This window comes from Charadrius vociferus, unplaced genomic scaffold (genome assembly GCF_000708025.1).
Source record: "Charadrius vociferus isolate BGI_N301 unplaced genomic scaffold, ASM70802v2 scaffold883, whole genome shotgun sequence".
Classification (NCBI taxonomy): domain Eukaryota; kingdom Metazoa; phylum Chordata; class Aves; order Charadriiformes; family Charadriidae; genus Charadrius; species Charadrius vociferus.
The window spans coordinates 542,318-556,245 of record NW_009647740.1 but is presented as its reverse complement, the minus strand read 5'-3'; the positions used below and the strand labels follow the sequence as shown (position 1 = coordinate 556,245).

At 45.8% G+C, this 13,928-nt stretch overlaps 1 protein-coding gene across 1 annotated transcript in view; it reads right to left on the bottom strand.

The window, feature by feature from the left end:
• The window catches only part of BTBD11 (BTB (POZ) domain containing 11), a 196,180-nt gene that overhangs the window by 12,092 nt on the left and 170,160 nt on the right, over positions 1 to 13,928 (bottom strand). The window contains exons 10-12 of the mRNA XM_009881989.1: positions 13,820 to 13,926; positions 12,208 to 12,386; positions 174 to 279 (exon numbers count right to left, since the gene is read on the bottom strand). Of these exons, the coding sequence (XP_009880291.1) occupies positions 174 to 279; positions 12,208 to 12,386; positions 13,820 to 13,926 (392 nt within the window). The remainder of the gene's footprint in view (positions 1 to 173; positions 280 to 12,207; positions 12,387 to 13,819; positions 13,927 to 13,928) is intronic.

Sequence of the window (13,928 nt, the reverse complement as noted above, 5' to 3'; positions counted from 1 at the left end):
TCAGCAGGAGTTTCAGGTCAGGCTAAGTTTGGGCTCCTTCCTTTTTTCTAGTTCTGCCTTTCAAATTCAGTTTTTTCTCTGAATCGTTCCCCCCTCCAAGCATCTGGCCAGTGATGCAGACTTCCCACAGCTCTCCTTGGAGAACCAACAAGTATCTTCAAGTCAACGCTTACCTAGGCGAGAGGTCTGCTTGCGCTTAATTTCAACGAGCTTTGGAATAGGGTAGGGTCCATAGCAATGAGTGAAAATGACAGAGAGCTGCTGGCTGATCACTTCGTTCTAAGCAAAAGAAAACAAATATATGCAATGTAAGCTTAGTATGCAAGGTAAGATCAGTACGCAAAGGAGATGTTAAGTCGTTCTCAAGAGTTGCCTGTTTTGAAGCTGAAGAATGTGATCGCTGAAGCTTTATTAAAAATCAGAGCTTAGGATTATCAGTATTTGTTAGAAATTGCAATTCTCATTTACTTGATTGCTATGTCTCCTGTAGGAATCAGTTTAAATGAAAAGTCCTCTCATTGGACCAGAGGTCTTTTCCTAACAAACTCCATAGCCCCTGTCACCTCCATAGAAACTAAGTTTCTTTACAATAGCGATTTCATTTAATTTGCAGACTTACTGTACTGGAAAATGACATTTTGTTGCTCTTTAGAAAATGGTCATCAGTCACATTTTAGAAAACCAGACCTACAAACAGATATAGCTGCACAGCCTGCATGCATTTCTAAGTGCAACTGTCTCACAAACAGACCCTCCCTTACAGAGTGACTGAAGCATCATGGTCTGCCACCGAACCTCCTTGTTCAATCCCAAATGTTTCATTAATGTGCTCTTACACCGCTGACACTGGCCTGGACACCACTGTCCTGAGGAAGCCACCACACCTTCACAAAACCAGGTCTGGTCCCTGGCTTTGCCCATTTCTGCCCAGCCTCTGGGGGCAAGGCACCCACTGGATGCTTTCCTAAGTGCCTAAGCAACTTGAGTATTTGTATGCCTAAGCTGCAAGGACAGTGAAAAGGATTTAGTACTTAACTATCTAAGACACAGCTGAAAGCCAGATTTAAAAGCTTTGGCAAATTTTATCTCACTCTTTGCTGGTAACTGGAGCAGGTCTAGTCAAGTTCAATGGTGCCATGCGGCTAATTCATGACATCTTTTAACTACCCTGTTGGTTGGCGATTCCCTTCCACACCGGGAAACTGTGAAAAGGTGAGGCACTTGGATATGAGAGGGTCCAAGGCCAAGGAAATAAGCAAGTAAGGGAGAAAAAAAATCTTAACATAAAAATTTGAGTTGTGTAGACGTTATACTAAAAATACCTCCAGGCTTATGGAGCAGAAATTGAAGCTTTCCTTTCTCTGAGCACATTTCAGCTCAGTTCTAACAGCAGCGCTCCTTAAATCCCACAAGGGACGAGGAGGAGTCGCAGAGATCCTGTGATGACTCCCTTACTGAATCTAATCAAATGGGGTGGGAAAGGGTAGAGCTGTGCCCTCACAGGCACACGCTGATGTCAAAGGAAATTACACGCGCTCGCCTGCAGGCAGGACTTGGTTCCTATTACTACGTCAAATGTAGCACTGAAAAAAAATGTTAAGATAAGAGAAATACTGATACTAAGACACCATTTAGCACGGCGCAGGGACCATCCCTCGAAGGGGGGCTCACCGCTGTGGCTCTGAGACAAGGAAGACATCTCGCACTGGGAGCATCTCAGCGTCTTCCAGCCGGAGTGCAGCAAAGCGCTTCACAAAGGGAGTGAATCACAGGGCGAAGAGAAAAGGAAGATTTAAGGCCAGATTTAAAGAAGGAAGTGACTCAGCTGCCGGGAGGGCTGGGGGGAGAGCTCTAGACAGACAGGGCAGAAAGAGCAATTGCTTCTCTGCTCGCAAGGGCTGTGCTGAAGCTCTGTGGCCGACTGAGTCAGCCAGGGAGGAGTACATCCGGGGGGATGCTGATTACCAGCAGGGCAGCTCCCAGTTGGATCCAGCAGATGCTAAGAAGTCAGTAAACACAACAAAGAATGGGGATAATTCTGTGGTTCAGAGCAGAGGGAAGCTTCTGGAGAGGAGAGGCGTAATTCAAAGAGCAATGCTCACCTTTACCCACAGTGAATAAAAGCAGAGTAACTGCACTAAAGAGGATGGCTACTGGCAGCTCCCTCTCGAATCTGCTGGTCTGCACAGGTCCTGCCTATGCCACTGAGGTTTTAGTGGGTCTGTGAACTCACCAGTCCCAGCTACAGCTATGCCTGGGCAATAGTTTTTTTAAAACAGAGGTATACATCAGTAAAGACAACGCGTCTCCTCCTTCTGGGGTGCCTGTAGGAATGCACTGATGGAAAAACTGGGTATTTCCCAGCTCCTCGTTAGGAGCCAGAGGTCTCACTCACCAGTCTGAGCCTTGACACCATGTACTGGGATGTTCAGGTGCACCAAGACCAGGGAAGAACAGGCCAAAACCAGTCACACAGGTGGGAAGAAGAGGAACCCTGCTCATAAATCCAACCAACATGATGAACAGGTTGCACACAGGGACAACCCCATGGAAGCCTGCCTACATGGGCAAGGTGCTGCCAGCTCCCTGGGTCACCAACAGGGCATGAACCCTGTGGTGTGCAGTTAAAAAGCCCATTTTAAAGCCACCTTGCCACTGACTGCCCACAAGCCTTTGAAAAACCTGGTGTAAACTGAGCTCTGATTAGCTCAAGATGTGATACATTCACATGAGAGATGCTTAAAAACCCTGAGACACAGAACAGAGATGGGACAAAGAGAAAAGAGACCTTAGGATCGGCACATCAAAGAAAGCAGGGCCATCAGACAGACAGTGGCTCGATGCATTGCGGAGCTTCAGACCTCCAACGCAGGACACTGATCTCATTTGGCAGAGAGGAGGTTGGAGACCTTTGGCTTCTGTCGATAACATTAAATACTTACAACGCATGCCACCGAAAGGCCAAAAAATGTGCTCAGCTAGAAAGCTGAAGCATGTGCTCATTTAGAGTCATCGCTAACAAACAGCAGCAAGTTTTCTCCCTGAGACGCCGGGAGGGGAGCGGGGAGCTATTGCAGCAGAGCAAGCTCGCTTCCCACACCAGCCCGCACGCAGCCAAGCTCACAGGGCTGTGGCCCTGCATCTGCTCCCCACAGAGCCTCTGCTGGCTTTTACCCATAAACAAGGCAGAAAGAGTCAGAAAAGAGGAGAAAGATAGGGATGCTTTGTCTGTGACTGGATGGCCAGGCTTTTTAAAGCCAAATCCTGCTCTTGGAGCAGGGTGAGCCGGCCTGCCTGTGAGGTAACTAGGAACAACTGCAAGAGTCCATGACCTGGAGCACCACCATTGCTCTGGCAGAGAGGAGGACATGTCCAGCCTATTCAACCTTCCCCTTTGCGCAGTGCCCACACTGGGAAGCTCAGAAACTGCCCTGGTTACCACATCCATCCCCCATTTAAGCACAGAGCTGGATAATTCTTCCTCATTTATCCTATCACCCTACCAGCTGACTGTGAAAGAACAGCTGTAAGAGCTCGCTGCAGTTGTGGGCGGCGATATTAACACCGGAGGAGCAAACCAAAGTTTGTTTTCTCACTGCAGTTTGATGTCGGAAAACATTGTGCCAGGATGTGTGAGGCTGAGAGCTGGAGCGAGGCCAGCTTCCTTTCAGACATGGGCGTTCATTCGCAGTCAAAGGGAGCCGATGCGCATCTTCTACTGTGGGAGGGCGAAGAAAGCTTGGCATAGGATATAATAAAAATATTTACCTAGCCATGGGGTAGTTTACAGATAGGCAAGAGGGAACAGGGAACAACAGTGAATCTTCTAAGGGAGACGCTGCTTCCAGCAGAGTTGGTCGGTGAGCAAGCAACTTTGCTTTGTAGATGCAAGCGGTCTCCTGACTTAAAAGCATTCTTCAGCAGAGATCTAAAGGAATTCCCCACTCCTGGTGAATGCACTTGAACTGCGAGGGGAATTCATAAATTCTTTTGAAGCAAAGCTGAAGGTTTTCAAGTTGCTGGAGCAGAGATGACTAGTCGAGTGATCTGAAAAGAGGTGAAGACCTGGGTGGGGAGTGCAGGGGTATTTTTTCCTGAATGTCCATCTGATGAAGGGTCTGTGGCAGGACTCAGGAAAGGATCCTCCAGACTTCAGCACATACCCTGGGAGAGCTTGCTCCATTCCAGTTTACCCAGTTCAACCCAGCCTAGCCATTCTGGGATGTAGTCCTACAAGGTATTGGACACAGCTGGGAAATACATAGCCAGTTATCTCCAGTACCTGTGGAAGATACGTGTCATCTTGGTGGCTATGCTCCTAACTCTCAAGGGGAAAACCTGGGTCAGATTCAGCAGTTAGGCTAAGGTTTTGCTCCTCTCTGACCACACTTTGCTTCATAGGCTCCCCCATTCCCACACCACACCTCTCTTGACTGCTCAAAACCCACTGCTTAGTTCTCCTTGTTGGCCTATAGATATTCCATCACCTCCACGTGGCTGCCCTCTACGGTGGTGACAAGTTAGGCTGCTTTTCTTCGCCTCTGAAATCCCAAGCAGTACTTCGGGTTTTCCTTCTATTGATGTCACCCCTCACCAGCTCAGCCCCATTAATGCTGTTTTAACCTAAGTGTACCAGGTCCTCAAATTCCTCTACTGCAAAGCCCCAAAACCTCACCACGTTAGGCAGAAAAGTAACACATTTATTCTTCTGGGTTCAGTGACTGCCTGTTAATACACACCTCCCCAGCAAGCAGAGAAGCCATGCTGCTCAGGGAACAGGGGTGCTGGAAAAGGTATCTTTTCTCTCCCTGGTCCTGAGGATGCTGGCAGGACCCAGCTCTCTGCTAAATGCAGAGCAGCAGAAATGCTATTTCTAGTGACCCATCTCACACATGGTCTCCAGCAGCTGTTCCAGCAGTGGTGGAGACTCAGGATACCCTGAGCCCATTGAGGACTCATCCATGAACTTTCTTCCACGACATGCTGGGATACCCTTGAATTACTCCTCTGTTTATGCTCCCCTCTTCCCAGAAAGAGCTGATACAGAGCGAAGCAACAGAGTGGGCTTTTCGCAGACCCACAGCCCTGAGCACTCAAACTCTGTAAGACTTTCTTCGCCGTCTCTCTGAACCTTCTCCATCCTTGCCTAGGTGTTTCCCCTACCAGTCCTCTTGCATAATTCACTTTTGCCAGCTGCCTCAAAACTGATTAAATGCCACTTTAGAGGGTCACTCCTAGACGATTAAGCAGCATACACATAATTAATATTAGTCAACAGTTGCAAAGGTAGGGAAACCCCAGAGGTTGGAGATACAGTTAGAGGTAGTGAACTGCGTAACAAAATGGGTTTTGTTAGTGCTGGGCTTAAGTCCTTCCACTGCAAATACAAACGGAAAAGAATTAATCACAGGTAAGGCACAAATGGACCCTTCAGTTAGCTTCTGGGAAAGCTGCCAAGCCTCCCTTTCAAAAGGCTCTTTATATCACAGCTGTGCATTGTATGTAAAAAGCTCAGATCCCTGGGCACAGTCTAATCCCTGGGTGAGAGCCCAGAAAAGGGCAGGTGTCACATCCATGGCATTTATTTATTGTAAATGAAGAAACGGCTCCTGCCTCTGGCAGGGAAACATTTCAGAAGGCAGACAGAGGGTAGAAAAAAAATCAAACCTGTGTTAGTACGAAGCTGAATCTGCGTTACGAAAACATGAGACGGGGTCATCACTCTGTTATTAACATGCCACTCTGTACCTGGCGTTTGCATCTCACATGGAGAATGCACGACGTACATGTGTGGATAACTTGCGTCCTGGTTATTCTGAACTGTTTAGACACAGAAGTACTACAAATGACAACAGGCAACATTACAGATCACTGCAATTACTTGAGAACAGTGAAACCTGCCTTAAGAAATCACTCCAAAGTCCCAGCCAAAAGATCAACCACCGAACAGAGGCCGGGCACTAGCTGACATAACAGAAGGGCATTAGCCACTCCATGAAACCCATCAGTGGGCACTTTAGCATCCTGGAACGTCTTCAGGGCTATTTTTAGTAAGGGTTTTGGTGTGTCTATCTCCTCTGCAGAAAGTCCATACTTTTCTTCAGTTTAAGTATTTCAGTCGTCAGCCAAAATATTCCATTTTCAGGTGTTAATTTTTTCAAGGAATGTAAAATTTTATGTGGAGAACAAACATTCTAATGAAACCTGTCATTATAGTAAAACCTCAATTTTCTGTTGAAAAGCAGTTTAAACAAGGAAGTGAAATTTCACCAAGCATAGAGGGGTCTTTCCTGATCTGTCTCCAGGCAGGAGAAACATGCATAGCGCTTTCCCAAGGGAAGGCTCTCCCCTAGGAGCTGAGCATGACCCAGTGCCTGCATAAGCACCGCACAGGGTTCACCTCTCCCCTCTAACCTAAGCACTTCCTGCAGAACGGGGCAGTCTGGCTTCCTACAGCAAAACACAGCTTCCCTCAAGCCCATCTTAAATATTCATTTCAGCCCATCATGAAGCAAGGGACAAAAAGAGGAATTTTCTAGCTCCTTCATCTTCCAGTGTCACTTTCTAGGTCATGTGCGGACCTCAGGGAAAATCTGATGTTTGCTGACCACCGTGCCTGGACTTTGTAGAACAGATGCATGAGCTGAGTCTGTTGACATTCTCTGAGGAACCTCTCCCGACATTTGTTTTAGAAGAATTAAATTCAGAAAGACCATGGCAATAAAGAAACAGGAAGCCCATCTCAAGCTTCAGCTTCTGAACATTTTGCTGCAACAAAGCAGGCAGGTGTTTCAACCTTTCCTGCTGCTTTCTGTTTGTTGGAACAGGATTATTTTTTTTCCCAGTAGCTACTGCATCTGTGGCAGAGGCTACGTGCTGCTATTTCTGAAAAGATACATTAAAAAAAAAAAGCCAAATTTTACTTTCTAAGAGTTTTTGGATTCTAAGTGGCTAAGTCACTGCTGAAAGAGTACTTTAGCTTTTAAATTATATAGGCCAGGTTTCTCAAGACACCCACAAGCCTGAATCCTTTTGGAATTTTAAAAACTGGTTATTGTTTTGAATTGTTATTTATTTTCAATAACTGTCAACACCAGACTGATGGCTGCTCTTCAAACAGCTCAGCCTTCCAAAAGAGTCTGTGTGCCCCTGCAGCTTTCTTCAGCTGCCTATAGGCAGCAATGCAATTTGTAGAGCTTGTGAAACTCTGCAGGAACTTTAAATTCCAAGGAAATACCTTTGCAAAGTAGTTTCCTGCATCTTTCAACAAGCCTGGCTGCACAGCATGATCAACACCTCGCTAATCGTCTAAATTTTAAAATAAATGACCTTGTCACTGATGGGAAGGATGAAGAGAAAGCTGCAGAACGCAACGGAGGAAGCGGGGTGAAGGACCTGTCCCATGAGTTTTCCAGCTGATTTTGTCTTGCACAATGCGCTAGCAGGAATACTCATAGTCCTTAGCCAAATTTTCCTGGTGTGAAGCACCTCCAGTGTCAGGTGGAGCTTCAGACAACACTTCAGCACATGTGCTCAATGCACATGGGCACAAACAGATAGACTTTGGCGATTCATGCCCACAAAGGATCCAAAGTAATAGCAAATAGCAGCTCCACACCATAGTACGGGGGAAGACAGACAGTTCTAAGAGATGTTATTTGGAATTAAAAGATTGTCTTTTTCTCCAAAAACAAGGTAAAGGACAATCTGATCTAAAGTGCTGTACAAGGAAAAAGCAGTGGATGAAACTGGCTCGCAACCTCGTCCTATCAGCAATGGAGCTAGCTCATCTGCATGGATCGAGCTGGGTTATTTTAATGACAATGCAAGCTCACGTGGAGCTCCGGAGTGGAAATCTAAAACCAACCTCCTCCAAAGGCCAGATATATTTAACTTCCAAGGCTGTGGTTTTCAGTCTCTCTCTTTTCAGGTTGCAGAAATGTCAAGATCAGACTGAAACAGCTCCAGGATTTTCACAGCCAAAGAAGCATCCTGCACATTCAGCACGTTATCCTCAAGAGAACTTCCCTCCAAAAATGGAAGAGCTGACCTGCAAGCCCCACCTTGGGCACTACAAGCCCGCAGATCTGGGTACAGCCTCTCTGCAGCTCTATTAAAAGTCTCTATTTGGAGGGGAGCAATCTCTGAGCTGTGGCCAGCCCTCAAGCACATCCACTCCTCAGGCAAATATCGTCTTCCAACACGGGGCAGGAGGGAAATCCAGCTCAGAGCCCAGCTCAGGCAAAGCAAATGTCAATCTTGTCTGGAGGCAAAGGAAAGCTTCCAGTGAGATGTTTGGGAGTTTCCTCAGGCCACAATGAGCACAACACAGATTCCAACAGGCAGAAATTCATCTGCATCTTCCTATCCTTCTTCTGTAATAAGATCTCCGGTGTCATCTTAGCTTTGAGGGACTCAAGTCTGCTCTACGCAGCAGCTGAAGTTTAGCTTAGGGCTACTCGCTCCCAGAAGTGTCTCTCTGGCTTTTGTCTCACACAGCCCTGTCCAAACCACTTCTAGCAGACTATGTTTGTCTGCTTGTCTGCAAAGAGATTCAACCCATCCTGAAATGGTAGCGCCTTTTCTCCTCATCTGGTGGCCCAAATCTACTACCACGTCATTGACATTTTTACTGACAGAGCTTTCCCAGTTTAAGTTTTCCTTGCTTTTAGGAAAGTGCTTTAAACTGAGCTGTCGGCATCCCTTCCACTGATGCTGCTTTCTCCAGAGTACCTTGTCTCTGGTCTTTGGTTTGGTAATGACCCAAGCTCACTGCACGACAGCAGGAACCGCGGGGGGAAGCGAGTGCAGAGCAATTCTGTCTGTTCTCGCAGCTCTGACTCGCCAGCATGGAAATACTGCCACTTCTCTGCTCTCCATCCAATTCTCAACGGTGCAGCTGATAAAGACATTTAAAGGCATGAAAGGAAATGAAAGCGCTCCGTCCCACTGGAAACCACCAGGAGCTGGGTACCAAACCTTCATGTCTGCTTTTGGAACTCTTCCTCCAGGGCTTTACTGCAGCAGCGAACAACCAATGTGCAATCTATTCACTGTTCTTCCCCGCTTATTTCACAGCTTGAAGAGAGGCAATAAAACAAGGGACTTCAGCTCAGCCAGTTTTGCCTGATTTGCCAATTTTTGTTGCCATTCTGTGTTCCAGCATCAGGACTTCTCTGCAGATTTTATTTTTATTTCTATTGTCAGCGTCCCAGCACACAAATGGGAGCGGAATGCCACCCTGCAGGACACCAGCGTCAGTGCTGGCTGGTGGCAGAGCTCCCACATAGACCCTCACATCTGGACACTGTAGGAACAGGCATTTTAAAAACCATCTTCTACAAGACAAAAAGGATTCCTTATATCTGATGGTCTTCTTGTAGGTATATTGGTTATTTTTTCTGTAGTCTTTTCATTTCTGTAGTATCTGTCCTTTTTGCACAGCCTGGGAACCTGCAAGAACATTTTGTCCGACAGTGCAAAGTAGAAGGTGGGGGCAGAAGGCGTGCTTCCTACTCTGAGACCTGCATTATGTTTTTATCCAATTTTTGAAGAGTTTCTCTGGCCAAATTACTCAGTTTACAAACTGCTGTCTGGCTTATCCAGGTTGTCACAGCTTCTGAGGCCGAAACCGTCACTCTACGAGGCACTGAAAATCTGCCTTTTTAATTACCTCAGTTTCCCTGTTGGTACAGGGAGAATAAGATCTTCTTCCATGGCTCAACTCATTAATATTTGTAAATTGTTCTGAGATTATGGGATAGTTGGAACTATTTATAGGAATGCAAAAGATCATTTCTATTAGGTGCAAGTTGCCATGCAATTAAAATATACTGAGCATCACAATAGGTAGCAAATGGGACATCTTGTTTTACATCAGCCCAGAAATGCTAAGTGGCTCTGTGCTTTCTAGTTGCTTACTTTACACTTTTTGCCCTGAAAAACTCATTAAGGAAATGTACTGGGCCAGACTGTGATGTTTCACAAGAGTTGTAATCTCTTTCGAAGTTCCCAGCCCACAGGGAAAAGGATGTCCATGTTGGCAAATCAAGCTCCTCTCCCCATAGCTCTACAAAATGCAGAGCTTTACAATTTGCTGTCAAAAGAGAGGGATGTGAACCACAGTTACAGCCCTTCTGCACCTCTTAAAGGAGATTTCCATTCTGTAGGTATACATAAAGAACAGTCTCTGCTCTCAGCCTTTCCAGAGAACGGGAACAGAAGATCCTTTGAATCTCAGCTTTCCTCAGCTGCCTTCTATGGAGTGACCAGGGAGAACTTTTATTGGCTCATTCACCTATAAATGAATTTATTTTGATTCCTTCCAAAGGGTTGCATAGAGTCTGTCCTCATTTCTGTCTGGGAGAGCTTTGTGAGAGGCCATTTGGACAAGACCGCTGCAATAATTCATGCCATTTGCAGACAATTTTTAAATCCTTACAGTGTCCCAGAATGATTCATTATTTTTCTAAGAATATGAAGCAGCGTATGTGTGTGTGTTTGTGAATATGCATGCTCATGAAGAGTGAAGACAGCCAGCTCCCCTAAGCCCAGAGGCAGGAATAAAGATCAGCACAGATTTCTTCTTTGTTGTGTAGGGCTTTTTAAGATACTTCAATTTTTCACCCCTCCACATTTTAGGTTTTAAGTGAACCCAAAGCAGAAGGTAGCAGACTTATTTGTTTCCAGGTATCCCACAACAGGCTCTGGAAGACCCAGCCTAATGTGTCCCACAGGTATAATCCTATGTAAATAATTTATTCTAATGATGATCATTGGCCTTAGCTTCAGCCACCCAGAGAAGAGCAATTAAAGACATCCCTCATCCTAGATTACAAGGCCTCAACATAATCTCCGTTAAGTTTTCAATACGATTAGTTTTAGATCAGCTTTCAAACCAAACAGCACCTTGCTGGTAGTTTCTGGATGAACACACATTAACCCAAGCAAGTTCAGAACAAGGAATCTACAAATCCTAGGATTTGGAATGATTTCCTAAAAGCTATCTCAAATATTCTCCATAAATACCCGTCCAATACAAACTAATCCCAAAGGAAAGACTCGTGGGAGCGAAAATCAGAACAATTGCTGGAACAAATGTTCAGGATTTGCTTGGGACTGTAGTCCAAGCCCTCTTTTGCAGCAGGATACAAGAAATAAATCCATGTAGGCTTTCACTAGCTATAGTAAGTCTGGAACCTTTTAGTATTGAGTGCCTATAACAGAACCTCTCCCCTTTTCATGTTATTTTGGCTGTTGCTGCAGGTGATAAAAATTATTTGCTCCTTGACGTTACATGTAGAGTTGGGTGAGCAATGTTACTTACTTCCCAGTTAAACAATTAGAAGCCTATACCAATGTGTATTGTGGTGCATGAGAAAAAGAACAGCAATCAAATCCTTTTGATGCTTTTCATTACTAAAACGATTTTCTGGTAATACTAAAGTTGACTGGCCATTCCTTGGGAGCAACTGACCGTCAGGGAGACCAGTAGAGAAGAGGCTGTTGGTTATAACAATTTTAAAAGGAAGTATCCATGCTTCAATAGGTAAGACATTTTCCTCTCCTTGCCTGCCCCATGATCATCCCCTTTGCTATTATACTTACATACCCAGTGGTACCTCCCTCAAAAGGTTTTGTTAGTCTGATTTGTCTGGCTAAGAAAATGTCAGCTGAAAGAATAAATCTGGGGAGGCTGCAAGTTCAAACACTCATAGAGAAGATTTAAAAAAATTATCCCGTTCTGTGTTTGTAGAAACCAGTCTACCCACAAGTTTAAGAGTCCAAATCCCACATGAAGGGAAGAGAAAGTCATGTGAGAGGTTAAAGAAATCCAAAGCAAACATGAATATGAGCTTTGTTGTACGGTCCTGTAAAACAAGCTAGGTAAAGTTACTCTTTGGGTTGGTTTGGTTATCAGTGACCCTTTTGATTTTAATTTCACCACTAGCATCAGCTCCTGTTGTCTCTCCAGCTTATTGTTAGCATCAGTTTTAAGCTGTTCTAGCAGGAGATGTGATTAGCTTGTGTGTTTTTAACACATGCTTCCACAGTGAAAAAAAAACTTGAGATACATAATACAAATAATAATAATCCTATACAGTCTAAATAAGCTTTGGGACAGCTGTGCAAAAACAGTATCGCAAGTTTTGTGTCTAATGGGATAGGAATTAGGCTGATTTCTTTAAAATGTATAATTTATCCTACCTTGCTGGCTTTCAGTATCTCAAACATCAGAGGCAACCCTTGTGTGATGAGCTCCTCTGTGTACTCTTCTTCCTGAATGGACTTGAATTCCTTTAGCAAGCACTGGATGAGGGGTCGTCTGTGCTGCTGGAAGGATGTGCGCAAGGACTCCAGCCACGTGTGCAGCGTCCAGGGAACACCTACAGAAGGAGGACAGAGCTTATTCCCAGCTTCAGAGAAGGACGTGCCCTTCTGCATTTTTACCTTTACTTACATTAAGATTTAAAGCAAAAGCTGCCAAATAACCCTAGAAATCAAATTCCTATTTATCCCCATTTGAGAAGGCTGGTGGTTATCAGGACATCCCAGACCTAATGCACAAAGGCTTTCCTCCAAGTGCTAAGAGAAGACTGTGGTCTCTCTGCTCATCTAGCCTTCAGTTTCTCTGCTGAGACTGCCAATTTGTGGTAATTGCTGTGGAGCTCTGTGATGCAAAAGCCTTTTGGAAACTAGATTTACACTAGCTCATTTGTTTGAATATGGCCCTGGAGAGCCATTAAATGGTAAAAAAACCTGATATTGGTCACTACCCACCTGGATTCAAACTGGTGGTCTTCAGATTAAAACTTTCTCTAAGCGCTACCCCATGTCCTCTCCCAATCATTGCTATTTTCCCTAAACAGCACTGGGCGAGTTAAGCACATCAGCCTTTTCAAGTAGTTTGTCGCGGCAGAACCACTCTCCAGGAACTTAAAGAGAACTGCTCCCATGCACTGAGCGAGAAAGCACATGGAGCTAATATACCTCTGCCAGCATTAGGCTGGATGTGACCTAGTTTCTGCACTTGCAGAAACAGAGTGGGAGGAAACGCAAGCCTGGCATTTGGCTACAAGAGGTTTTTCCTTCCATTTCAGCAAACATCCAACACCTGGAGAGCAGCCGTGTTGCTCGCCTCTTGTTCATTGCCAGGTCCTTCCCTGCTGAGCCACCGCTGAGACCACCGCACAACCTGACCCACGCCACATGTCCCAGGGCTGAAACTCAGCACCAGGCAGAGGCATGCTGGGCACTTGGGTCTCTCTGTCTGAATACAGGTCAATTGGGACGATAAATACAAAGTCCAGACCGATTCCCCTCCGTGCTACCCAACCACCCTCTCCATGGGCAGAAGCAACTTTCCCAGCAGGCTGGTATGATGTTCAAGTCCCACATTGTCAGAGTTGGCACACCAAGAAGCCAGTTCCCTTCTCCTGCCCTTAGAGGCTCACAAACCTTGGAAAATAAAGATATTTTAATGGTGGACTGTTTTACAGCAGAGTGCAAAAGAGGAGCTGTAGGAGGTGGCCCACAGCATCCAAACACTGCCCCTTAGCTAACCCTCTGCCACGCAGCAGTGAGGATGACTGCTGGTGGAAACTACTCCACCTTGCAGAAAAGTGCCAGTGGTCCCTGAAAAGGGTGCGCTGTGGAGCAAAAATGGGCCGGGAACCCGCGAGATCCCCCATTACCTTCTGCTTCCACAAGAGCTGAGAAAGGTGCACCTGTCGTCTGTTTAAGCAACAGCCCGTCAAGAGAGATGCGTTTCTTATAGTGGTCCCTCCCCAGAGGGAGAGGAGAGGGTGCCGGGACTGACCTATGCTCCTTATGTCAATGGTCACATCCACGTAGCCGTGCTCGGCGCTGTGGTACATGGCCTCCTTCAGGGCTTTCAGCTTGGCCTTGCTGTTGCGGCTGGCGCAGAG